Source organism: Bidens hawaiensis, unplaced genomic scaffold, assembly GCF_021521415.1.
Source record: "Bidens hawaiensis isolate Kalapana, Puna unplaced genomic scaffold, B.hawaiensis_p1.1 tig00004105_1, whole genome shotgun sequence".
Classification (NCBI taxonomy): Eukaryota; Viridiplantae; Streptophyta; class Magnoliopsida; order Asterales; family Asteraceae; genus Bidens; species Bidens hawaiensis.
This window is the reverse complement of record NW_027491242.1, coordinates 571,582-597,745: the sequence shown is the minus strand read 5'-3', so window position 1 is coordinate 597,745 and position 26,164 is coordinate 571,582. Positions and strand designations below refer to the sequence as shown.

Below are 26,164 nucleotides of genomic sequence, written 5' to 3'. Positions count from 1 at the left end.
TATAGTATTCCTGTTTTGTTCTTTTAGATCCCAAAATTCCGATCTAAAGCCAATTAAAATAAATTATAACTTATAATTAAATAGTATAAATTGGTAAAAGTCAAAAGGAAAGTTTATGGAGTTTAGAGCTGAGTTTGACTACACGGAAGACGTGTTGAAACTTAATAAACAATAGGAGACAATGGTTACATATACCCATGATCTTGTTTTAAGACATAAGTATGTAACTAGTGTAAATTATATGGTAATTAATTAAGTATTTAAGTGGTGTAAATTATATGGGTAGTATTAGTATTGGTATAAGTATAACTTCTTTATAACATAATATGATCCATATGACATATATGTTTCACATATGTTAAGGGCACGTATAACATTTTTCAGATATCGTGTGAGCTTGTATATATAAAACCCTTGTTTTTTTCTTTTGTACGAGCCCATGTAACCCGTTTATTAGTATTCGTATAGCTTGCATGTATATAAGGGGTTGGCAAAACGTACACATCTCTAGTTTTCCATTGTAAGGCTCTCTCCAAGTGGCTCATGTAGCCCGCCCGTGGCTCGTGTGGCCACCATATGCACCACATGCAGGGTTCAGGCCTCCCCACGCAGTCACGCACTTGATGTTAGCACCCAGATAAGGGCGTTGTGTTTGGTTTATTTAATTGTTTTTTTCTGTCTCGCAAATCACATAATTAAATATTAAAATATGGATTGCATGTAAGAATAACGTGTATGGTAGTGTTATAGGTAACAATGTGATTTGTGAAATAACTAGTAAAAAGCTTATGTGACATGTATATTGAGTTATTGACTAGGCATGCGTATGAAAAAAAATAAATTGTAGCGTTACATATAGTTAATAACATCAAATAAGTGTATGGAAGATATATTTAACATAACATATGATAGTTTTGTTATCGATGAAATTTACTAAGTATGACAGATTAATTATCATATAACATAACCTAAGATATATAATTTCATTCTTTTAAGCAGGAGCACTCACATGGTCATACTCATTAATCATTATAATCTCTAAGACCCACACATGCACCATGCACGTGAGCATATTTGGTTTATTTAATTGTTTTTTTCTGTCTCGCAAATCACATAATTAAATATTAAAATATGGATTGCATGTAAGAATAACGTGTATGGTAGTGTTATAGGTAAAAATGTGATTTGTGAAATAACTAGTAAAAAGCTTATGTGACATGTATATTGAGTTATTGACTAGGCATGCGTATGAAAAAAAATAAATTGTAGCGTTACGTATAGTTAATAACATCAAATAAGTGTATGGAAGATATATTTAACATAACATATGATAGTTTTGTTATCGATGAAATTTACTAAATACGACAGATTAATTATCATATAACATAACCTAAGATATATAATTTCATTCTTTTAAGCAGGAGCACTCACATGGTCATACTCATTAATCATTATAATCTCTAAGACCCACACATGCACCATGCACGTGAGCGTATATGCACACACTCATTTATACTGCTTGGTCGTATGTACTATTTAGTAAAAAAAAAAGAAAAAAAAAAGAACTCGTGGCTCAAAAAACACACCATGGGTGGTGCTCTATGTGAAATTTGACTTCAACTTCATGACTTATTAAAGGGATGTCTAGATTCATAATTCATCATGGCTTTAAACTGATTATTGCAAGCCTTTTCTTTATTATATATAATGTTTATCAAGTAATTTCATGTATATATGAGATTTTTAATCGTAATCACAGTCGGTTTTCGCTACTAACGTTAAAAGAACTTTTTTAACGCAAGTGTTACCGTCGACTGAAAATTTGGGAGTAAAAGTGTATTTAATAGAAAATTTGTGACTAAAGTTGTAATCTTAGCCAAATTATTCTCAAAATAGGCATGGACAATCACATCTTGACACATAAGCTTTTTGGGCACCATTAGGCACCAAACGGGTTGACGCACGATATGATGTAAATTGAATTGGCAGAACGTTATTATGCCATGTGTCGCGATCGGGCTACAAGTTTGTCTAAACAACGATAAATGGGCTCTATTGTGGTCCCATACTTCTTTTTATGTTTTTTGGGAATGACAATATTTGCTATAATATGATTAGGCTAAGGTGGAGGCTCACCGTCAACGTATGGACCATGTGTGGATGTTGAGGCTCTAACCTTAGCCCAAGCATTAATGGTGAGACTCAACCTTAGCCTAACCATAATTGCAAACTTATTGTCTTTCCCAAGAAACATAAAAAGAAGTATAAGGCACGGGAGAGCCTATTCATTCTCGTTTAGGCACCTTTGTAGCCCTAGCTCGATAGCCCATTTGATGTCTATTTTGAGAATATTTTAGTAAAAAAAATACTAATCCACTAAATATCTTTAGAAGTTTGAACACAAAGTGGTTTGGTACAAAAGAATCAATAGCCATCTATTCCAAATCAATGGTGATGTAATTAAGATTTTGAAGAATATTACTATTATCATATAAATGTCTTCCAAATATGAACAAGTATCTAGCAAGAAATCAAAAAAACTCAAAACAAATCTGTTTTTTTGCTAATTTTTAATATTGGTTCCATACTTAAAAAGAGTCAAACATATTCTACCTACTCCTACCTTCTATAATCTAGAGAACATAACTTATGTCCCAACCACCAATTTTCATCACACAACTTAATAGAATAAATGAATAATCTAAAGTGTATCCTAGAAAGACAAGAACCATATAGACTACCAAAAACCAAATATATTAGGTGGATATTGTTCTTCACTTTCTAAGATTAAGCATGATAAAGAAGGAACATCATGTAGTCTATTTTGTGGGACACGAGCCCGCATTAATTTGGTGGTAATAAACACCAGATGCTAGTAGACCAAGAGGTAGAGGTCACGGCCATAGAAATTGGATGCAAAGATTAATGTGATGCACCAAATGTTTTAAGTTAATATTCTACGGGATGCGTTCTTAAGTTCTTGTCACTCCTGCATGTCCTTCAACGATTTCTCAAATGAAAAAAAAAGATTGAAATAATAATATGTAAAAATATTAAGAAAGGAAAAACAAAATTAGTACATATAAATATTTTGAATATGCATGTGGATTTAAAAGAATCAAAAAATAAACCATTACTAATAATATTATATATTCTCTAATTATTGTATTATGTGTATGTTAAAAAAAAGTATTTCTCTTTTATATATCAATGTGTAAAAAAAATAGAACATTACAAATACATATATGAACCCGCTTTACAAGCCAGGAGCTGACTCAAGGTTTTTACAAGCGGAGCCCACACTTGATTTTAAATGAGCCAAGCCGGCTCGTTTAACTTCGAGCCAGAGCCCAACCTGGCTCAGCTTGGCTCGTCAATGCCAGAGTGCCCCACTGATCAGGAGCATGGTTATTCCCTTGATGAGTCCATGTCAAATGTTGATTCTTGCGGATCCTAGGACGCCGCACCGTTGAACAAAAGGGGGTGGTCAACAGACAAAAGATGATGAACATATTCATTCTTTTATATCTCAAACCACTTGTACATGCAGTACAGCTTTCTGATAACTAACTATACAAAAAAAACTAAATAAACCAACATCATAAACTTATAATATACCACTATATTTAAATAGTTACAACTTCTACCATGTCTATATAAATACTTCATCTCATGTTAACTCAATACACATTCCACCACTTCCTTCTCTCTCTCTAATCTTTCTTTCCCAACTCTGCCACCTTTTAACTCTCCAATAACCTTCCGCCACGTGCACGCGTCTCATTCGTTTAAATAATATATACACACACCAGCTAAATATGTGGCATGTGAGCCTGTACATTGCAGCCACAATCATGGTAACCATCACACATTGGTTGTACAGGTGGCAATATCCTAAGTGTAATGGTAACCTGCCCCCTGGTTCAATGGGCTGGCCATTATTAGGTGAAACTATGCAGTTTTTTGCACCTAACTCAACCTGGGACACACCTCCATTTATCAAACAAAGAATCAAAAGGTAGTTATAGTAGTAATAGTAGTTATAGTTTGTTATTAGTTGTTATATATAACAAGTTGGAGACCGTGCGTGTTGCGGTGGCTCGAACTTGATAAGCGAATGTACCCTAAACCCTGCATGTTGCAGTGGGAATTCGGTTGGTATTGGTTTGGTTCGTTATGGTACCATTCGCAATGGTAAATGATGTGTGTAACGTGTCTACTTTAGCATTTCAAGTATGCTAAAGTTTTGTGGCCAAAGTTGAGTGTTTTGGTGGCTAAAGTTGATAGTTTAAAACTTTTCATGTTATTGTTATCTATGTATATATATATATAAAAGTTTGGTGGTCAAATTTAAAAGTCTAAAAAGTTGTCTTTTGATATTTATATAAAAGTTTGGTGCTTGAAGTTGAAAGTTTAAAAGTCTTGTGGTCAAAGTTGAAAGGTAAAAAGTTTTGACGTGTAAAAGTTTGGCGGCCAAATTTGAAAGTCTAAAACTTTTCATGTTGCCTGTTAATATGTGTGTGTGTATAAAAGTTCGGTGGTCAAAGTTGAAAGTCTAAAAGTTGCATTTTAATATATATAAAAGTTTGGTGCATAAAGTTGAAATCTAAAAATTTTGTGGCCAAATCTGAAAGTCTAAAACTTTTCATGTTGCCTTTTAATATATATAAAAGTTCGGTGGTCAGGGTTGGAATCTAAAAGAGTAAAAGTTGCCTTTTTAATATATATAAAAGTTTTGTACACAAAATTGAGAGTCTAAAAGTCTTGTGGCCAAAACTGAAAGGTAAAAAGTTTTGACCTTTAAAAGTTTGGCGGCCAAAGCTGAAAGTCTTAAACTTTTCATGCTGCCTTTTAATATATGTAAAAGTTTGATGGTCAAATTTGAAAGTTTAAAAGTTGCATTTTGATATATATATAAAAGTGTGTTGCCCAAAGTTGAAAATCTAAATACTTTGTGGCTAAAGTTGAAAGTCTAAAACTTTTCATGTTGCCTTTTAATATATATAAAAGTTTGGAGGTCAAAGTTGAAAGTCTAAAACTTTTCATGTTGCCTGTTAATATATATAAAAGTTTGGTGGTCAAAGTTGAAAGTCTAAAACTTTTCATGTTGCCTATTAATATATATACAATAGTCCGGTGGTCAAAGTTGAAAGTCTGAAAGTTACCTTTTGATATATATAAAAGTTTGGTGCCCAAAGTTAAAATCTAAAAGTTTTGTGGCCAAAATTGAAAGGTGAAAAGTCTTGATGTCTAAAGTATAAAACTTTGGTGGCCTAATATGGAAAACTAAAATCATTATTATATGATCTTTTACATGTTGATAATCATATTCTAACACAAACTGTTGAATTTCAGATACGGGTCGGTGTTTAAAACGAGTTTGGTAGGGCGGCCCGTTGTCGTGTCAACTGATTCGGATCTTAACTATATGATATTCCAACAAGAGGGTCAGTTGTTTCAAAGTTGGTATCCAGATAGTTTTACAGAAGTGTTTGGAAGACAAAATGTTGGATCTTTGCATGGGTATATGTATAAGTATCTCAAGAATATGGTGTTATGTTTATTCGGGCCCGAAAGCCTTAAAAAGATGCTTCGTGAAGTCGAAAATGTAGCAACTACAAGTTTAGAGAAATGGGCTGGTGTGGAATCAGTTGAGTTGAAGGAAGCAACTGCAAATGTAAGTCAGTTATTTCAGTTAATAATAACTTTTATAAAAATCTTGATATTTTTATTTATTTATTTATTTATTTTTGCAGATGATATTTGATTTAACTGCAAAAAAGTTAATAAGTTATGATCCGGAGAAGTCGTCTGAGAATCTGAGGGAGAATTTTGTAGCTTTTATACAAGGATTAATATCGTTTCCTTTAGATATTCCTGGAACAGCTTACCATAAGTGTCTTCAGGTACGAAAATATAAATGGGCCGGATTGGGTGGCTAACGGGTTGAAATGGATTCGGCCCGTCTGACTTCAAAAATATTGGGCTGACCCACTAACACTTTTTATAATACTAATAATAATAATAATAATAGACTTTCAGCCCGTTTGACATGTTCCCCTTTTGGCGTTTTTAATAGGCCCGTTTGACTTCTTTGCTAAAAAAGTCAACTCAAATTAACTTATTATGGTTTAACTTTGTTTGACTTAATCAGGGAAGAAAGAAAGCGATGGCAATGCTGAAAAACATGCTTAAACAAAGACGGGCTAATCCTCGAAAAGTCAAAAGTGATTTCTTTGACTATGTACTTGAAGAACTAGACCGCGGTGATTCGATCCTTACAGAAGCAATAGCACTAGACTTAATGTTTGTACTATTATTTGCAAGCTTTGAAACAACTTCGTTAGCGATAACAGTAGCTGTCAAGCTTCTGAAAGACAATCCACGCGTGTTGCAAGAATTAACGGTTAACGAAAACTGAAAAAATTTTAGTTCAAATTAAATAATGAATTAGTTAATGACTTGATCTTGATATTGTTAACAGGAAGAGCATGAGAATATAATAAGAAACCGGGAAAATAAAGAGTCTGGACTTACATGGAAAGAATATAAGTCGATGACATTCACGTTTCAGGTGTGTTTATTGTTTAATAATCAATATTTTACGATTAAAGTTGTCAGTAAAGCAGGCAGTATTGGTTGGTATAAAGATATTTGCGGACTTGTTAAAACCAATTAATTGATGTTGTAGCTTATAAATGAAACGGTCCGTTTGGCTAACATAGTTCCCGGAGTGTTCAGAAAGGCACTAAAAGATATCAAGTTCAAAGGTAAATACTAGATTCTTTTTAATTTCTTAATTATTATAAATAATAAAGTTTTCGAATGTAGTTTCATATGGATGTTGGATTTTTGCAGACTATACGATACCAGCTGGTTGGGCAGTAATGGTATGTCCCCCGGCCGTCCATTTAAATCCCGACAACTATAAGAATCCACTAGAATTCAATCCATGGAGATGGGAGGTAAGCTACTTGCAACCTCAGGCCTGGTCCAATGGGCTCCGGTTCATCCAAGGTCGGCCCACTTCTATAATGGGCCGAAAAGTTTATTGAACCGGACCCGATATGAACCTACGTATGAAAATTTTATAAAATTAAAACTTACTAATCTTACTCATTTTAAACAGAAGACGGATCAGAAAGGCGCGTCGAAGAATTTCATGGGCTTCGGTGGTGGAATGCGGTTTTGTGTCGGAACCGATTTTACTAAAGTCCAAATGGCAGTATTTCTTCACTGCTTGGTCACCAAATACAGGTAAAAGGAAATTAATTCCATATGTATGTATGTGTATATGTCACTATGCCTATATGTAGAAAGATACCAACATATTTCTCTCCGGAATTGACAGGTGGCGGACAGTGAGAGGAGGAGAGATTATACGAACACCGGGCTTACAGTTTCCGAATGGTTTTCATGTTGACATCAGCGAAAGACAGACAGAATAACGCGGAAATATGATCAAGAAAGTAGACAAGACAGTAGGGCTCTTGAATAATCTTGTTCAACATGTAAAGCTCCATTCTTTTCAAGTGCCTCAATAGTAAAAAATCTTAGAAATTTACAGAAACGATGAAAGAAACGAAAAAAGTACAATTTTTAGCACGGTCACAAAAGAATCATGTGAAATTGGCAACCACGGTCACGAAAACAAAAAACAAAATTAAAATATCCCGCATAGCCACACGCTTCATATCGTTTATACAATAACCTAAAGTTTATTATGCCTTGGCTGAGAGACAAGCAAGAGAGAACTTAGAAAGCAGACCACATAGTTGAAGATATGAACCGACTCCATCACAGATTCTCATATGAGCAAATCCAGTTTCCTGCAACCAAAGAAACAAGTTTCAGATCATGTCATGTGTACTCTTAAATTGATTGTGATGTTAAATTGTTAATGACTCATTTTGTATTATCGTTACCTTCATGAATTCCAGTTTGAGATATTCCGCCATGTCATAGTTTTTTATGATTCTGAAAAGGGTTGTGATGATATCAGTTGGAGAGTAGCCCAGATCATACAGTTGCTTTAGACCGGAACAAGCATCGTCAAATCTTCCCTCGATTACATTGCGAACCATGTTTTTCACGTGCAAGGGATGAGGCTGGTCACACACCTGAAAACCCAATCAAGCAATATTATATAACTAATTTTTAGACCAATTACTTAGAGGTGCCAAGCCTACACTATATGCAATTTATCAGATGTGGCAAAATAGTAATTTTGACCAATTACTTATGAATGTGCTGGCTCGGGATATACTTTATCAGTAACAAGTCAAGCAGGTAGAACTAAAGAAATTGTTCAAAATGTGTTTTAATGCATGTAATATCCTTAATCATTTTATTAAATAAAGATTAAAAAAAAGCACCATTTTCTGTATCTAACTTTTTGACAAGATAGTTTATTCATTAAAAAATATTGGACGAAGACTTTTTCAGGTCAACACAACCCACCTGGCCCATTTTGCAACCTCTACAGTATGATTGTATAAAATTCAAATAGCATGTAAGAGTTAAGACTTTATTACCTTGAAAACATTTTCTTGGTTGACAAATCGAAATCCAGCAAAGGTAGCTTGTAAATTATTCAACGCTTGCCGCATATCACCATCAGCAGTAAAAATAATCGCTTCAAGCCCTTCTGGGACATAAGGCACCTACATCAGTTATAAACATTAACCAATTATGCATCTATAAAAGTTATAACTTATAACATAAACTATTAAACAAAAAAAATTACATTTTCCACATCAATATGACAAAACTATTAAAAATTACCTTTTCAGCATCAGCCACAATTTTGAGACGACCAAGAATCTCATCATCAGATAACCTAGAAAACCGTACGAGTGCACACCGACTCTATATGGGTTCAATAATTTTTGAAGACGTGTTGCATGCAAGGGCGAAACGAGTAGAGTTGGAATATATTTCCATTGTTGTCCTTAACGCTTGTTGTGCTCCAGATGTCATGCTAATTACATATTTACATTCCGTTATAGAAGGCATAAGAAAATAATTGAATCGGATAATACAAAAAGAAAAAAGATGGTTTCAGTCACCTGTCAGCTTCATCCAATATAATTACTTTGTGCCTTCCGGCAGGTAATGTAACTTTCATTTGTGCAAACATCTTGATTTTGTTTCTCACAACATCAATGCCTCTGGCAGATATACAGTAAAGAATAATTAGCTTATAAAACAATCAATCAATCAATCATACCCAGTGAAGTCCCACCGACAGCAAAGCTATAAGTAGGGTCTGAGGAGGGTGGGATGTAGGCACACCGTACCTTTATCCAAAGGGATAAAGAGGTGGCTTCCAGAGAAACCCTCGGCTCTAAATACATATGTATGGAGCAAAACAAAGGAAAACAAAGTTCAACAGTTATATAAAGCACTAACACTAATAGTAATAATCATCATTCATCATTATCATCATTATCGTACTCAGTATATCCCACCAATAGCAATGCTATGGTAGGGTCTGAGGAGGGTAAGATGTAGACAGCCTTACCTCTATTCCATAGGGATAGAGAGACTGCTTCCGGTGAGACCCCCGGCTCGATAGTAGTTTTGCATCAAGCCTTGGACATAAGACACATAGCACTCAATCATCGGGACACCGGCTGATTGGTGCATGTGCCCTTGTCTTTCGGCTGTCAACGCCACCACATGATGCCTGATTAACCTTCCGCCACTTTTAACGTTATTTTCACGAGATTAGTAAAATAACGTCAAAATTAGTGCAATTTTACTTTTGCCCACCCGAGGGTTCACACATATATACATTATATGCGCGCACCGCAAGCAGGGCGTACTAATAGTAATAATAATACTAATAATAATAATATGTATTAAGCAAAACAAGGGAATCAAAGTTCAACAGTTATATCAAAACTAATAATAGTAATAGTAATAGTAATAGTAATAATAATAATAAAAATATATGAAGGGGAAATACCATTATGGTATGTGACCTAAATAAGTTAAGTATAAGCCCTAAGGTATTCATTTCTTCTTAAAAATCATTAACTTTAATTCTACTTCTCCAAAGATTCCTATAGTAATAGACCATACCCAACAGTTATATCAAAACTAATAATACTAATAGTAATAGTAATAATAATAATAATAATAATATATGAAGGTGAAATACCATTATGATCTTAACCAACAATCTTCATGCCACCACTCACAACCTTGTCATGATCGATGCATTAAATATATACAAACAATATTTTATATATTATTTAAATTATATGTTTATAAAGCAATAAAATATTATAACTTTCTGAACTTAAATACATACCATCAGTTTTACCAATTTTTAAATATTCAATTCCATTAAACCTTTAGACTATATTTGTTAAATTAAAAAAAAATAAAAAAAACATGAGCGGGTTTTATCACAGTGAGCTTACGAACAACGGGTTCTCTTCGGAATTGAAAATGTTGGGTATGGTCTTTTGCCATTGTATCACCCCGGTCTCTGAATACCCATACTTTAATTTGTTGATCTTTAAAAAAATAATAATAATAATAATAATAAAAATAAACTTGATTTGTATTTAATGTGAGTCTATACCTTATCGGTACTCAAATCGAGTCACCTTTTTTGCAACATCCACACAACATTAAGTTTTACATTAAATTCTAGTAATAAATACTTTTTGCCGAATTAAATGACAAACAATTAATTCTTTAATGATTATTAGCTTTTAAAACTTGTCAATAATTATAATAATTAAATGTTTTAAAAGATATGTAGTCCCACATTTAAAAGAAAAAAACTAACCAAAACGTAAAAAAATTTACCCTGCATGTTTAATATTCGGTCTCAGTTCAAACCAAGACTTAAGGTAAAAAAAAAAATCTGGTTTAGACCCAACAAACTGGCCCGATAACATAAAAACAAACCCGACCCTACCGTACAGCTTGGACACCCCCCACCTCGTTGGTTAAACCGGTTCGTAACCTGACACGGTAACACAAAATTGGCTTTAAACTAACAAACCGTCAGCTTAGAGCATTCATAACATGTTCCCTGTATCTTGTATCTTGTAAAGGGTTTTTCAAATTATTGGGTGTGGTTGAGAGTGAAGGAATGATAAAATGTTTTATATGTTATGAAAATGGTTGTAAATGAAGAACATATAAAAGATAATAGATAAAAAATAATGATTTTAAATGTAATTAACTAATTATATGGATGTGGATAGGGAATGATGTTATATACTCGAACCAATTTCTAACCTAACCAAAACCGATTTGTACATGTTTGAACATTCTCCATCAAAACTAGCTTATGATCTGAGCTAGTTTCTAATTTCTTCTGAATCGATTTGGTTTACAACCTGAAGCTAAAATTCCGATAAAATACCATTACTATACTGTAAACTTCAAAAATTGGTACCAACGACAGTGGCGAAACTTGAATGAAAACGTCTGGATGAGACTCAAGTCGTATAAAAAATTTCATATATGGGGGGGACTCAAATTTTCGAACGAAAAACGGATAAACTTACATTACGTATACAAAATTTCAGGCGCAAAAAAACATGAGGGACCATGCCTGTGGACCACTTTATTACTGACCAATGATACCTGCTTCAATACCAGTAACACAGAGTCCAATACTCCGATAGTATTAACTCATACATGTCCCGTCCAGATTCAACGCACAACTTGAAAATTCAAAAAAAAAACATACGTTATGGTAAAAATGTAAAATAGTAATCATCATATCTTTTACTCCATAAACAACAAAATATTTAATAATAATAATAATAATAATAATAATAATAATAATTTAAAGGCTGACCTTTCAAAGTGTGAGCGAGGGATAAAAAGGGAAAGTGGCAAAAGGTCAAGTAATCCGGCTCCACGCCGTCTGCTATCATCTTCTTCTTCTGCTTGCATCATTTCATTTCAACATAACATGTAACCGGAGTTTCCCAAAATACCCCTACTCTCTTCATGGACTCTTCCTTGTTAGACCGTTACCGTCACGATCGCCGGAAGCTTCTCGACTTTATTATATCCTCCGGTTTAATCTCCGATGTTCAATCGTCTTCTGATATTGATTACGATGCTATTAGCGCTGATTACGTCATCAATTGCCTACAGTCCGGTAACTAATTTGTTACGTTTATTTTATTTTAATTCGTTTTTAGTTGTTGAGAAGCTATTAGTTGACTGTTTAGTAAGTGTTTTATAACAAATTAATTCAAATTCAAATTCAAATTCAGCACAGCTAAACCCTAACTACTGCACTCTTAACATCAATAATCAAATTATCGCCGATTACGTCACCAAATTCGCACAGTTCCGGTATTGATTTTAGTTTGATGCTATTAGCGTTGATTACGTCATCGATTCCGGTACTAGTTTGTTAGGATTATTCGTTTTAATAGTTGACTGACTGTTTAGTAAGTGTTTTCAGAGCTAATATGAAATTGAAGTTTTATAACGAATAAATTTCAGATTCAAATTAGCTGATTACGTCATCAAATTCGAACAGTTTCGGTATTGAGTTTGATGCTATTAGTGGTGATTACGTCGTCGAATTCGTACGTCCGGTGGTAGTTTGTTAATTTGTTAGGTTGTTTTGAGCTTAATAATTGTTGAGAAGCTAATAGTTGACCGTATACTAAGCTATCAGAGCACATAGAGAGTTTGCTAGGGTTTATCTGAGTTTGAATATGTGTTGATTCGTTTTGGAATGAGAGTTTTATAATAGATTAGTTAATTTAAGGCAGTTTTTAGGTTAATTTGAGATATGCGATTGTTTTCTACTTTTGATATTGATTACGGTGCTATTAACGCTGATTACGTCATCGAATGCGTACAGTCCGGCGGTAGTTTGTTAATTTGTTACTTCGTTAGATTATTTGAGTTTAGTAATTGTTGAGAAGCTTATAGTTGACTGTTTGGTAAGGTTTCAGAGCACATACAGTGTTTGCTAGGGTTTATATGAGTTTGAATTTAAATCTGAATTGATTCGTTATGAAAATGAGAGTTTCATATAGAATCGTTAGTTTAATTTGAGATATCCGTGTAAAGAATAAGATGGTTGTAATGAAAGTAATGTTTATTACTTGAAGGTGTCAATAATACAAAGACAACTACATCTATTTATACACAAACAAACCCTAGCTTTCAACCCATAAAAGGCCCATGGGCTTTAACCAACTACATGGGCTAAAACCCTAATTATAACTAAATACAACTAACACTCCTCCTCAAGTTGGAGCATAGATGTTAATCATGCCCAACTTGTTACAAATAAAATCTATCTGAGCTTTCCGGAGCGGTTTAGTTAGAATGTTTGCTAGCTGAAAATTTGTCTTCACATGAACTGGTTGAATGGATGGAGGATCAGTTTGTGTGCCTACTAGATCTCTGATAAGGTGGCAGTCGACCTCAATATGTTTTGTCCTCTCATGAAATACTTGATTCTTGGCTATGTGAATGGCTGATTGACTATCACAGTATAACCGCATCAAGTCATTAGAAACAACCCCGAGTTCTATGAGAAGACGACGTACCCATGTCATCTCTGATGTTACATCTGCCATGGCTTTATACTCCGATTCGGCACTCGACCGGGAAACCGTGTGTTGCTTCTTACTCTTCCATGATACAAGATTTCCTCCAACAAACACACAATATCCGGTGGTAGATCGTCGAGAAATCGGACAACCTGCCCAATCTGCATCTGAGAACCCTAATATCCGACCATCTTCTTCTTCCGTGAAGGCACCCACACAACAATGACCCTTATCAGAGTATAATATACCCAAACCAGGTGAGGTCTTAAGATATCTTAAGACACGAATGACAGCATCCCAGTGACCGGTGTATGGCGCAGCCATAAATTGGCTCAGAACACTAACAGTAAAGGAGATATCCGGTCGTGTGACGGTTAAATAATTAAGTTTACCAACCAACCGTCTGTATCGCTCAGGATCTTTCATTGGATCTCCTTCCTTTGGGAGGAGTTTCTTTGTAGGAAGCCATGGGGTATCAACAGGTTTACAACCCAGTAAGCCACATTCAGTCAACATATCAAGGACATATTTTCGTTGGGAGAGAAGTATTCCTTGTGGAGAGCGAGAAACTTCTATGCCAAGGAAATACCTCAATCGACCTAAGTCGCTGACCTGAAACTGAGACTGAAGAAACTGCTTGAGTTCGGTGATCCCGACCTCGTCATCACCTGTGATTATAATGTCATCCACATAAACAACTACGATAATCCTATTTCCTTTCTGGTGTCTAAAAAAGACAGAGTGATCGTAGGCACTCCGAGTCATCCCAAACTGTCCCATAACACTAGAGAATCGACCAAACCATGCCCTGGGAGACTGTTTAAGATCATATAGAGAACGACGTAGTCTGCAAACTTTCGAGGCCTCCTCCTCAACAACGAACCCTGGTGGCTGCTCCATATATACCTCCTCCTCAAAAACACCATTAAGAAAGGCGTTCTTGACATCAAGCTGGTGGAGCGGCCAATGATTAATGGCAGCAAGAGCAATACAAATACGGACATATGGCATTTTAGCAACTGGCGAGAAGGTTTCATCATAATCAATGCCATATGCCTGAGAATACCCTTTTGCGACCAACCGAGCCTTCAAGCGGTGTAAGGAGCCGTCCGGGTGTAGTTTAACCGTAAACACCCAACGACAACCAACAATACGCTTCCCTTTAGGAAGTGTTTCAAGATCCCATGTATGATTGGACTTTAGAGCCCCAATTTCGTCTTCCATAGCCTTTCGCCATCCTGGGTGAGCGAGAGCGCTCGTCACATTTTTGGGAATCGGGTAGGAATCAAGAGTAGTGGTGTACGCATGAGATTCAGGAGATAGGTGGGTGTAGGCAACATAGTCCTGAATTGGGTAACGAGTGCATTTCCGGGGTTCTTTGCGAAAAGAAATAGGTATATCGGGTAGTGGTGCACCAGGAGGATCATAAACGGGTGTATCAGGGGTAGCTTCTGGTAAAGGTGTCGGATCGGGTAAGGATGTATCAGTGAGAGGTGTAGATTGTTCGGATGCAGACGGAGAATCTGAGGGTATTTCGGGGTTGTGGCCTGAATGTGAATCAAGTGTCTCTGATATTTGATCCTTACCTCGCCTAGCATATGTGAAAAGCAGTGGCGGAGGTTCTGTCGGTGGGTCAGAATCAGCAGAGATTGGATCGGTAGAGGGAATCGACACAGGAATGGTGGGGAGGAAGGGAGACGTGGGTATATCGAGGTCGGGAAACGGGTCATAAACAGGAGTGGAACACTCGGGAAAGTAAGGAGACTCGTTTTTCACATCGGCACTAGTAAAGTATCGGTGAAGTGATGGGCTATAGCATCGATACCCTTTTTGAACCCGTGAGTAACCAAGAAAGACACAACGAATGGCTCGGGGATCAAGTTTGATGGTTTTCGGACGATGGTCATGAACATAGGAGACACAACCAAATACTTTAGGTGCGAGAGGAAATGGATCATCGTTGGGAAATAGTACAGAAAACGGTGTTTTACCATGAAGAACGGTTGAGGGCATGCGGTTAATCAGATATGTGGCAGTGAGAACGACATCTCCCCAAAAACGATGAGGAACACGTGATTGGATCATGATTGTGCGAGCAACATCCAATATGTGACGATTTTTGCGTTCGGACACACCATTTTGTTGAGATGTACAAGCACACGATGATTCATGAATAATGCCATTGGTTTTTAAGTATGAAGAAAAGTCGGTGGAAAAATATTCTTTAGCATTATCAGATCGTAAAGTTTTAATGGTGGTGTTAAATTGGTTTTGAACATAAGCATTAAATTCTCGAAATATGGAAAATACCTCACTTCGAGATTTCAACAAATAAACCCAAGTAGTGCGAGAATAGTCATCAATAAAGGTAATAAAATATTCAAAACCCAACGTAGATTTGATAGGGCAAGGACCCCATACATCAGAATGCAACAGTTCAAAACAAGAACTGACTCGATTGGGCACCCTAGGGGGATAGGGACGCCTGGTATGTTAACCAAGTTGACACGACTCACAATGAAAATTAAAAGACGAAAGTGGTAAATCTGGTCGCATTTGCCTCAGAACCGCTGTAGAGGGATGACCTAACCGACAGTGAGCCTCCCTGATAGCGGAATCACATAAGTTTGCTACAGGATGCGAAAATGGGGATATACGATAGAGACCTCCTGATTCAAAACCAGTACCAATTACCCGGTTTGTTCCTAGTTCATGAAAAACGCAGTGAGTTGGGTAAAAGGTCACAGAACAGTTGTTTTGTTTGGTAATCTGACTCACTGAACAAAGACTGGTAGGAAATTTAGGAACAAGTAGGATAGAAGACAGTTTTAGGTTTTCCGAGTTACTGATGGATCCTATGCCGAGAATGGGACATGAAGATCCATCGGCAAGACGTACTGGTGCATGGGAAACATTTTGAAGACTAGAGAAAATACCCCGATTCCTAGACATGTGATGTGTGGCTCCAGAATCAATCACCCATGATGAGTCAAGACTAGAAGATTTACCTGGATGTGCCGAGTTGGTTTGAGGATGAGGCAGTTGCGAGGCAAGAAACCGTTGAATAAGATCATGCTCCTCCTTGGTAAATGTATACGTGTATTTATTGTCGCCCATAGTAATACACCGAACTGAAAATGGTAATCTTCAGATTGTGAACAGTAACTCTGAGATAAGAATGTGTTTAACCAGAAAACGAGTGCAGGTAGTGGCTGGAAACAGATTTTGGCAGCGGCAGACCGACAACGGTAGACAACAGCAAACAGAAAGTCGTCGGTTCGAAAAACTAACAGCACGGGGAGCTTCGGACAAGAAAAATAAAAAATCTGAAAAAAAGGACGGTGGCCGGAAACAGGGTCACGCGCCGTCACGCGGTGGCGCGTGGGCGGCAGTGACGGTGATCGGGCGGCGCGTGCGGCGGCGGCTGGCGACGGATTTTTGACAGAAGATATTTCGGGGGTTTCTGGTTACGATGGTGGCGGCGGTGATGGTAGGGGGTGTCTGGAAAAAAGATTCCGTGATAGGGCAGCAGGTTCAACGAGACCGGAGCTCGTTTCAAATCTGATGGCTGTTGATCAGATTCAGGTTCGGGTCAGACGGCTAGGGTTTGGATCGAGAGCCGTAGCTCTGATACCATGTAAAGAATAAGATGGTTGTAATGAAAGTAATGTTTATTACTTGAAGGTGTCAATAATACAAAGACAACTACATCTATTTATACACAAACAAACCCTAGCTTTCAACCCATAAAAGGCCCATGGGCTTTAACCAACTACATGGGCTAAAACCCTAATTATAACTAAATACAACCAACAATCCGGTCGTCGATACTGTTAGTGCTGATTACGTCATCGAATGCGAATGCGTACAATCTGGCGATAATTTGTTACTTCGATTGGTTATTTGAGTTTCAGCATAGTAGACTGTTTAGCAAGCTTTAAAGCACATAAAGTGTTTGATGTTGATTTTGATGCGAAAGCGAAATTGCTAGGGTGTATATGAATTTAAATCTGTATTGATTCGCTATCAAATTGAAATTTCATACTAGAATAGTTAATTCAAGACTATTTTTAGGTTTTTGTAGCAATTTACTAGTACATGCGATGCAGTTTTTGTTACGTACTTTACTCTAGTTATGATTTTTTAAATTTCTAAAGCTAAAACATGCTCACAGTTGACTCTTGAAGTAACAATCATTAACTCTTGTATTATAAAATTTATGCTAGGTTTAGAACAAATGGATTAGTATAAAATGTGCAATTTTCTTGTGATTAGGTGGAGTGCTTGATGTTTCTAAAGCAACCACCAAGCATGTTGACGAGTCTATGTTTCCTCCAGTGGTAAGCCTTTGATATCTTCAGTTTTAGTATTTTGTTCTAGTACTAGTATTACTTTAATATTTGAGATTTTTTTGCAGATACACTCCCAAAGGGGAGATACATTTTTTCTGCTGTCTGATCCAGACTCTGCTGGATCTCCACCTCAACGTGCACCACCCTCGGTTGAGGCCAGTATTGATAGACAGCGGTCATCAATCCCCATGTTTTATTCTAATGGTTCAGAAGCAACTGTTTCTGGGCATGATATAGGGGAGAATCAGTTCTATGCGGCACCCTCAAGTTCAAAGTCTGCAAAGAAGATAGATGTACCTTCTTTGGGACTCCCAGCTTTAAGAACAGGTATTGTGTAGGCTACTTCTTTTATCTTTTAAGTTATAACCAGATGCTTTGATGAGACCTATTGTTCTTAAAATAGCGCTATCTCAGCTTGTGAAGTGTGAGGTTTTCTTTTTTTGAGTGACTGATACATAGTTTTAGTAACTTTTAAGGATTATCGGATGATGACTTGCGGGAATCAGCCCATGAAGTGCTGCTTTCATGCATTGCATTCTCTGGGTAATCATTTATTAGCTTCTGTCTACATTTTGTGTGTATATGTGATTCTACTCTACTAATCTTTTATCTCCTTTTTCCAATTTGGGACAATAGGATTGCTATTCATTCTTCAGATAACCCAAAGAAAGATAAGGGCTCTAGATTTCTGACAGGGTTAAAAAATCGGCGAGGTAAAAGACATCTCAGGTCCCATTCTGTTGAAAACCACTTTGAGCACATTGACAACATTAGAGTTCAGATGCAGGTTAGTTATTTCTTCATTTATAGTCATCATAAGAAGAAAAGAGCAAATGAGATAAGGGAAAGAATAATCTAACACATGTCAGAACAATGTTTGTCCTTCTCTTACTAGATTTCAGAGGCAATGGATGAAAGCATTAGGCAAAGGCTGATGCAGTTTTCTATGAAAAAATCTCACGTGCAAGTTGATATTCCTCAAGTCATAATTGAGCTCTTAAGTGGCATACAACAGAATGAATTTCTGGTTGAAAGTTCTTACACGCAATGGAGGAAACGTCAGGTATGCTTAATGTCTTAATTGCCTTTTTTATGTTTTTTTAATTGCATTTAATTTTGAAAACATCTTCATATAGGCAAATATTCTAGAAGAACTCTTCTCGTCCGTCAATTATCCTGAAATGCAAGAACTTGGCATTTTGCTTGACAAGATTAGAAATCCAGAGGTCTGTTATTTCTGGTTTGGATTCTTTTTTGTTTAAACAAATTCTGTTGTTCATATATGTTTGGCACTTGTAGGAATGGAACATTATTATGACTCCTGCTGATCGTGCTGAAGTTCTACTAGCTATTAGACAGGTGGCATCATCACTTTCATCTATGCGGGGAAGTTCCCATGTTCAAGGCGGATCAAATTACTGGAATGCTGGTTATCACATAAACATAAGACTCTATGAGAGGTTGCTATTTGGAGTATTTGACATTTTGGATGAAGGCCAGCTCATCGAGGTGTCTATCTGTGCAATTATAATAAACCTTGGGTCAATCACAGTAGCTGGGTTTCTTGTTTTCTCTACAACTGAGGCTTGATATTTATCATTTGATCTTATAATAGGAACATGCTGAATATTTAAAACTTGTCAAGTTGACTTGGGGTACATTAGGCATAACTCAAAAGATGCATGATGCTTTATATGGATGGGTGCTTTTCCAGCAGGTACTAACTCTAGGTTTTAATTTTATTAAGCGGACTCTTTGGGTGAAAACTAATATCATTTCTTTGCTTCGAAGTTTATTGAGACAGAAGAGCTTCAACTCCTTGATCAGGCAAACCTTCAAGTGCAAAAAGTTCTGTCTGACAGTTATAAAGGGGGAACCGAGGAACAATATACAGATAGCCTAATGTGTACAGTTACTGACAATGTTACTGAAACCAGATTGAGCTTAGTGCAAGCAATATTCCGAGCCATAAGCCTCTGGTGTGATAGTAGACTGAATGATTATCACCTGCATTTCAAGGAGGTAATTCCTGTTTCTTGATGATGCTACTTTTTTCATATTTTGCTTCTCTGCATATATCTCTTTAAATGATTCATGATGTTCTATATTTGAATGTTTGTTTTTATCTCCTCTTCAGAAGACGGTTTTCTTCCAGAAGCTGGTTTCCATAGGCTTGGCTGTTGGAAAGGATAATTCTGTTACAGACAATGAAGTCAAGGTTTGTTGTTTGGTACAATTATTTCCTTTCTCAAATCTGAATATTATGTGAATGCATATTTTCTTAACGTGCAGGTAACAAATTTGAATGCTAATGGGAAGTCTGTTGCAGTTAGGGCTACGTTGTATGTTGAGAGATCTCTTGAAGCTGCATGCAGGCTGGTTAGTTTCATGATATAAACTTTCGTTATACGATGACTGAGTTGCTTTTCACTAGCGTCTTAGTGATTCTTAAAATTTCAATGACTGCCAGATAGAAGATACTATAAATCTTGTATCTAAAATGGAGGGAAAACATCCATTGGCTTTTCTTGCAAGTGAAGTGAGAGTGGTTGCTGAAAGAGAATTGTATGTGTTTTCACCTGTTTTGTGCCAATGGTGTCCAGATGCAGGAGTGGTAGCCTCTGTACATCTGCACCAATATTATGGGAAAAAACTGGTTTGTGTTATGATATAGTTTCAACTTTTATGTAGCTCTGTTCATGTTAATTTTCCACAGCCTTTATAATATATTTATTTATTATTTTTTTTGTAGAAACCGTTTTTAGAAAATGTATCATTTTCGGTAGATGCTATATCAGTGCTTTCAGCAGCTCATCACTTGGAGCATTACTTGATTCAATCTTTTAATTCTAAAGATGGAGACAATGATGTCGGTTCATTTTCCAATCATGAAATTGATTTCTATCAGATTCATAAAATAAGCCGACCAATCGTTCTCGATTGGCTGATCTCACAGCATGAACGCATGCTAGAGTGGACGGGACGCACTTTCCACCTTGAGGTAGCAGTTATCCTTTGTTGACTCTAATTGCTTGTTTGACCTGTTTTCTCATCTCTAAAGTCTAATCATTTTGCATCATACAGTGAGGTTTTAGAAATAACAAGCCTAGTTGTTTAGCATGTGTATACACATATTATATGTGTTATGATGCTATCACCATGTCACTAATATATATTATATTCATGTTACAGGTCTGGGAACCTTTATCAAATCAGCAGAAGCAAGCAGCTTCAGTTGTGGAAGTTTTTAGGATTGTAGAGGAGGTATGCATAATCATGAACAACTCACGAATTTTCATGTGCTTGATTTTCTTATGTGATTTTTCTTTGCAGACAGTGGATCATTTATTCGGGTTAAATCTTCCAATGGACATCTCACACTTGCAAGCATTGCTCTCAATAATATTTCATGCTCTAGATGGCTATTTGCAAAATTTGGTTAGCCAGTTAGGTACCACACTTCTATGTACCAACATTTCTAATAATCTTACTTCTTGCTTCTCATTGCTCAATTTTAGGTTAATAGTTGATCATGCATTCAAAGTTTTGATGACGTGGTACCTTTTATGTTTGTGTCATATTTCTAGTTAAATGGATTGGTTGCCAATCTAAGTTACTCTGTATTTACATGAAAACAGTTGACAAAAAACATTTATATCCTGCTCCTCCTCCTTTGACTCGTTACAAGGAGACAATGTTCCCAATAGTCAAGAAAAAAGTGCTTGATAGTGTTATTCTTGACGAGGAAGTTAATGAGAAATTGGAAGGGTTGACAGCTGTCAAACTGTGTGTCAGATTAAATACCCTTGAAGTGAGTCTCACTTTTCTTTAACTTTATATTTATGATGATAAATATTGTCAAATATTCTATGTAATAATGTGATATTGTTATGATATGCAGTATATGCAGAAGCAAATTGACATACTGGAAGATGGAATTAAAAAATCATGGGCATCTACTATGGTATCTGGAAACAGCAGGGACCGTAAGTTCTGTTTTTTTGTGGACTCAAAAAGTGTTTTTATTAATACATTTAATTTCATGTTCTAAACTTATCTTGCTATATTGTGCTAAACTAGCCGCCGGAACTACAGATATTATGCATGACGATAGTGAAGCAATTGATGCACTATTCGTAGCCACTTTTGACAGCATCAGGGATTCAATAGCAGATGCTATCAGAAAAATATATGACTTAGTTGGTGAGTTGATGAGCTCCGCATATTCTTCTAATTTTGTGAAAATTGTGAAGTAATGTTTTTAAGTATTTACATTAACTATTTGTAGGTACCAGAGTTGTCTTCTGGGATTTGAGAGATTCGTTTCTTTTTCGTTTATATCATGGTAGCGTTGAAGGAGCTCGGTTGGAAAATTTACTTCCAAAACTTGATAGTGTAAGCGGCTCCCTTTATATATATGTGTATATGTAAATGTATCTCTATGTGTGTGTATAAAAGTAACAAGCCGACTCTGCAGGTCCTTAACCAAGTATGTGATCTAATTGAGGATACACTTAGAGACAGGGTGGTGGCTAGTATTTGTAGGGCTGCACTGGTATTGATATGATATATTTCATTTTTTTATACTATGGAAGGCATAATATAAGATTTTGATATTATAATATCCATTTTATAGGAAGGATATATATGGATACTGCTGGATGGAGGTCCTTCTTGTGCGTTTTCTGATTCAGATGTCACTATGATGGAAGAAGACCTTAATATGTTAAAGGTACATTGCTAATTTCATATTATTATTTGCATTATTATAATATCCATATATTTTAGATAATGAATCTGCATCGTATATGAATAATACTACTTTTGTATCCAGGATCTTTTTGTTGCCGATGGAGAAGGTCTTCCTCGTTCACTAGTGGAGATGGAATCAAAACTTGCTCATCAAGTTTTGAGTCTTTTTTCTCTAGATGTATGTATCTTTTATTCTTTTACATTTGTTTTATTACTGATTTAAATCATTTAATTTAAAAATAATAAGAACAAACGTTCTTGTTCCTTGTGCAGGCTGAATCAGTGATCCATATGTTGATGATGGCAAGTGAAAACTTGTCCACAGGATTCGGATCTGGGATTGTTGGGCAGAGATCTTTAGACGATGCTAACACGTTAGTACGGGTTTTATGTCATATGAAGGATAAAGAAGCTTCCAGATTCTTGAAATTGCATTATCACCTGCCTCCATCTTCAGGTAATTTCTCTGTTCCACAACTTTTAATTTAATCAATTCTTTTGCCATACCGGGAACTTTCCACATCTAGATTTTAAGCTAATTGTATCTAAAATCGACACATGCCATTGAAAGAGGTGCTTTCAAGTGTTAACCTTTTGGATTAACACTATCTTATTTGTCGAGACACGAAAATTTTTGTTAGAAGTGGCAGTTTTGACTAGGGCTGTAATTGAGCCGAGCCGAGCCGAGCAAGGGTGGGCTAGGGCTCGGTTCATTTATATTAACGAACTGAAATGTTGAACTCGAGCTGGCTCGTTTATTTGTATATATATTTTTAATGTTTTTACACATAAAAAAGACTAAAAATAATATATATATCAAAGTTTTGGATATAATTGATATTAAATTAAATTTTGGGTTTTACTTATATTAAGAGGATTTCAATATATTAAAGAGCCAGCTAACGAGTGAGCCACGATCTGGCTCGTTTATAATTGAGCTAAATTTTAGCGAGCAGTGAGCTTTTTAGGTATATAGGATGGGGGCCAGATGGGTTGAAAATGGCCCAAAGTGTATTATTATTATTGTTATTGTTATTGTTATTGAACGGCGTAGTATGAATATTTAGCAGGCCCTAATTTTGGGACAAGTTATGACGTTGGAACTTTGTTTATGAAACATGCTATATGGGAAATTTACATATTGTTTTGGACATGCAGATTATGTTGACTCTCCATCGAACGAGTCAACTCCAAAAGCCGCCATGGGAGGAGCAGAGTTTCTAAGGAGTGCATCAGTGAGATGGGGAGAGAAAGGTAATAGTAGCTTTAGATTGTTAAAGAAGACGTTTCAAGGCGGTTCATTTAGATGGAGCTAGTAAATTTTCACTATTATATTGTTTTGATACCGAACTGCCTGCTGCTTCAGGATATTAATTCATATTAGCAGTATCATATTCATATATAGTCCATGTTGCGATTCAAACTTTCACCACTCCGAGCCTCATTGCATTCAAACTGTTATTCTTTAGTTGTGTATTTAATCTCGGTTATCATGACACCACTCCGAGCCTGCGTTACAAACTTTCACCATACGCGATATATTAATCTTTTAGTGAATCCATCATTTTGTATGTTGTCTAAACGGTTTATTTTTACTTTTCACCTTTCTTTCTTTGTTGTTCTTTTATTTTGTCGGGGCCTGATATGTCATAGAAGTGCCGTATTTTGTCTCATTTTATGATCTTTGAGATGGCGATCATATGCCTTGAGTTTTTATCAATCTATAACTCGAAAGTTATAACTCTAAAACTGATTACAAATTTGTAACCATAATCAGAACTTTGATTAGGTTATACGGACTATGACTTGGTGCAATTAGAGATGAACTTGAATTCCTAATAATAAATAAAACACACATGTTTATCTATAAATCTAATTAACTATCATAATTATATACATGTCGTTTAATTTGTTCATAATCGATTTAATTAATAGACCCAATTTCATAACACAAAGTCCGCCCTCTCGACCTAACTAGGGGTGCAAACGAGACGAGCCAAACCGAGCCCGAGCTCGGCTCGTTTAATTTATACGGAGCTCGAGCTCAGCTCGTTTTGATCTTTATTTATAAAGCTCGAGCTCGGCTCGTTTAACTTATACGGAGCTTAAGCTCGAGCTCAGCTCGTTTTGATCTTTATTTATAAAGCTCGAGCCCGGTTCGTTTCGTAGTTTTTCAAGTTCGAGTTCGGCTCGATTCGGCTCGGCTCATTTAATATTTATTAATAAATTTTTAAATATTTATAATTATATTTGTATATTTATTTTCATTATAACTTTATATATAATTTATAAAATAATACATGTTATTTAGTTACTTTTACATAAAATTTTATACATCAATTAATTATTATTAAATATATACGTGTGTATATATATATATATTTTGTTCACGAGTCGGAGAAAAAACTAAGTATGAGTCGAACCACTAGATCGAATCAGAAATTCGGTCTCGGAGACTTCCATACAATATTTTATGACTCTACGAAAGAATCGAATAAAAAATTATGCCCTAACACCACCAGCCCGTTAGAAATTTTGTCAGTATTGCCAAAGGTGTATGTTCACGAACCGGAGAAAAAACTGAGTATGGGTCGAACCACTGAATCAGATTAGAAATTCGGTCTTGGAGACTTCCATACAATATTTTATGACCCTACAAAAGAATCAGATCAATAATTATGCCCTGACGCCACCCCGTGACGCGTTCGAAATTTTGCCAGTATTGCCAAAGGGTATGTTCACGAGCCGGAGAAAAAACTGAGTATGGGTCGAACCAATGAATCGGATCAGAAACTCGATCTTGGAGACTTCCATACAATATTTTATGACCCTACGAAAGAATCAGAACAATAATTATGCCTTGACGCCACCCCATGACGCGTTCGAAATTTTGCCAGTATTGCCAAAGGGGTATGTTGACGAGTCGAAGAAAAAACTGAATATGGATTGAACCACTGAATCGGATCAGAAATTCAGTATTGGAGACTTCCATACAATATTTTATGACCCTACGAAAGAAACAGATCAATAATTATGCCATGACGCCATCCCGTGGCCCGTTCGAAATTTTGCCAGTATTGCCAAAAGGGTATGTTCACGAGCCGGAGAAAAAACTGAGTATGGGTCGAACCAATGAATCAGATCAGAAATTCGGTCTTGTTGACTTCTATACAATATTTTATGACCATATGAAAAAATCGGATCAATAATTATGCCCTTAGGCCACCCCGTGGCCCGTTCGAAATTTTGCTAGTATCACGAGCCGGAGAAAAAACTGAGTATGGGTCGAACCATTGAATCGGATCAGAAACTCGGTCTTGGAGACTTCCATACAAGATTTTATACACATACGAAAGAATCAGATCAATAATTATGCCATGACGCCACCCAGGGCCCGTTCGAAATTTTTCCAGTATTGCCAAACGGGAATGTATGTTCACCGAGCCGGAGAAAAAACTGAGTATGGGTCGAACCACTGAATCGGATCAGAAATTCAGTTTT

General features: G+C 36.1%; 2 protein-coding genes and 1 pseudogene across 6 annotated transcripts; 2 read left to right on the top strand and 1 right to left on the bottom strand.

The window, feature by feature from the left end:
• Positions 1 to 3,496: 3,496 nt before the first annotated feature.
• LOC143625486 (cytochrome P450 87A3-like) lies at positions 3,497 to 7,466 on the top strand. Its single transcript, XM_077095804.1, has 9 exons — positions 3,497 to 4,018; positions 5,356 to 5,677; positions 5,757 to 5,906; positions 6,155 to 6,406; positions 6,485 to 6,574; positions 6,692 to 6,770; positions 6,859 to 6,965; positions 7,130 to 7,257; positions 7,352 to 7,466. The coding sequence occupies exons 1-9, from the start codon at positions 3,819 to 3,821 to the stop codon at positions 7,446 to 7,448; spliced, it is 1,425 nt and encodes a 474-aa protein (XP_076951919.1). The 5' UTR covers positions 3,497 to 3,818; the 3' UTR covers positions 7,449 to 7,466.
• Positions 7,467 to 7,500: 34 nt separating this feature from the next.
• Positions 7,501 to 11,931, bottom strand: LOC143625349 (replication factor C subunit 2-like; annotated as a pseudogene). The gene is made up of 6 exons (XR_013152261.1): positions 11,831 to 11,931; positions 9,069 to 9,170; positions 8,785 to 8,980; positions 8,535 to 8,663; positions 7,926 to 8,120; positions 7,501 to 7,829 (listed from the first exon to the last, which is right to left on the bottom strand). The product of XR_013152261.1 is annotated as a replication factor C subunit 2-like (transcript).
• A 22-nt stretch (positions 11,932 to 11,953) lies between these two features.
• Positions 11,954 to 24,076, top strand: LOC143625484 (protein unc-13 homolog). Of its 4 annotated transcripts, XM_077095801.1 has the most exons (25): positions 11,954 to 12,139; positions 17,835 to 17,899; positions 17,977 to 18,238; positions 18,388 to 18,454; positions 18,548 to 18,698; positions 18,807 to 18,974; positions 19,048 to 19,137; positions 19,211 to 19,420; positions 19,527 to 19,628; positions 19,703 to 19,933; positions 20,049 to 20,129; positions 20,204 to 20,290; positions 20,382 to 20,567; positions 20,664 to 20,912; positions 21,104 to 21,175; positions 21,245 to 21,362; positions 21,550 to 21,722; positions 21,813 to 21,897; positions 21,992 to 22,114; positions 22,200 to 22,306; positions 22,389 to 22,466; positions 22,548 to 22,643; positions 22,746 to 22,841; positions 22,937 to 23,120; positions 23,822 to 24,076. In XM_077095801.1, exons 1-25 carry the CDS (start codon positions 11,986 to 11,988, stop codon positions 23,977 to 23,979), a joined length of 3,393 nt encoding a protein of 1,130 aa, XP_076951916.1. In that variant the 5' UTR covers positions 11,954 to 11,985; the 3' UTR covers positions 23,980 to 24,076. The 4 variants fall into 4 exon arrangements, with proteins under 4 accessions (XP_076951916.1, XP_076951915.1, XP_076951917.1 ...); XM_077095800.1 differs by having other exon boundaries at positions 21,104 to 21,362; XM_077095802.1 differs by lacking the exon at positions 11,954 to 12,139 and adding an exon at positions 12,411 to 12,866 and having other exon boundaries at positions 21,104 to 21,362.
• The last annotated feature ends 2,088 nt before the right edge of the window (positions 24,077 to 26,164 follow it).

Coding starts and splice junctions, on each gene's coding strand:
- LOC143625486 (XM_077095804.1), top strand. CDS start 3,819: ATGTGGCATGTGAGCCTGTACATTGCAGCCACAATCATGGTAACCATC. Junction 4,019..5,355: donor ATCAAACAAAGAATCAAAAG/GTAGTTATAGTA, acceptor GTTGAATTTCAG/ATACGGGTCGGTGTTTAAAA. Junction 6,407..6,484: donor GCGTGTTGCAAGAATTAACG/GTTAACGAAAAC, acceptor TATTGTTAACAG/GAAGAGCATGAGAATATAAT.
- LOC143625484 (XM_077095800.1), top strand. CDS start 11,986: ATGGACTCTTCCTTGTTAGACCGTTACCGTCACGATCGCCGGAAGCTT. Junction 20,130..20,203: donor TTACAGACAATGAAGTCAAG/GTTTGTTGTTTG, acceptor CTTAACGTGCAG/GTAACAAATTTGAATGCTAA. Junction 21,363..21,549: donor AAATTTGGTTAGCCAGTTAG/GTACCACACTTC, acceptor ACATGAAAACAG/TTGACAAAAAACATTTATAT.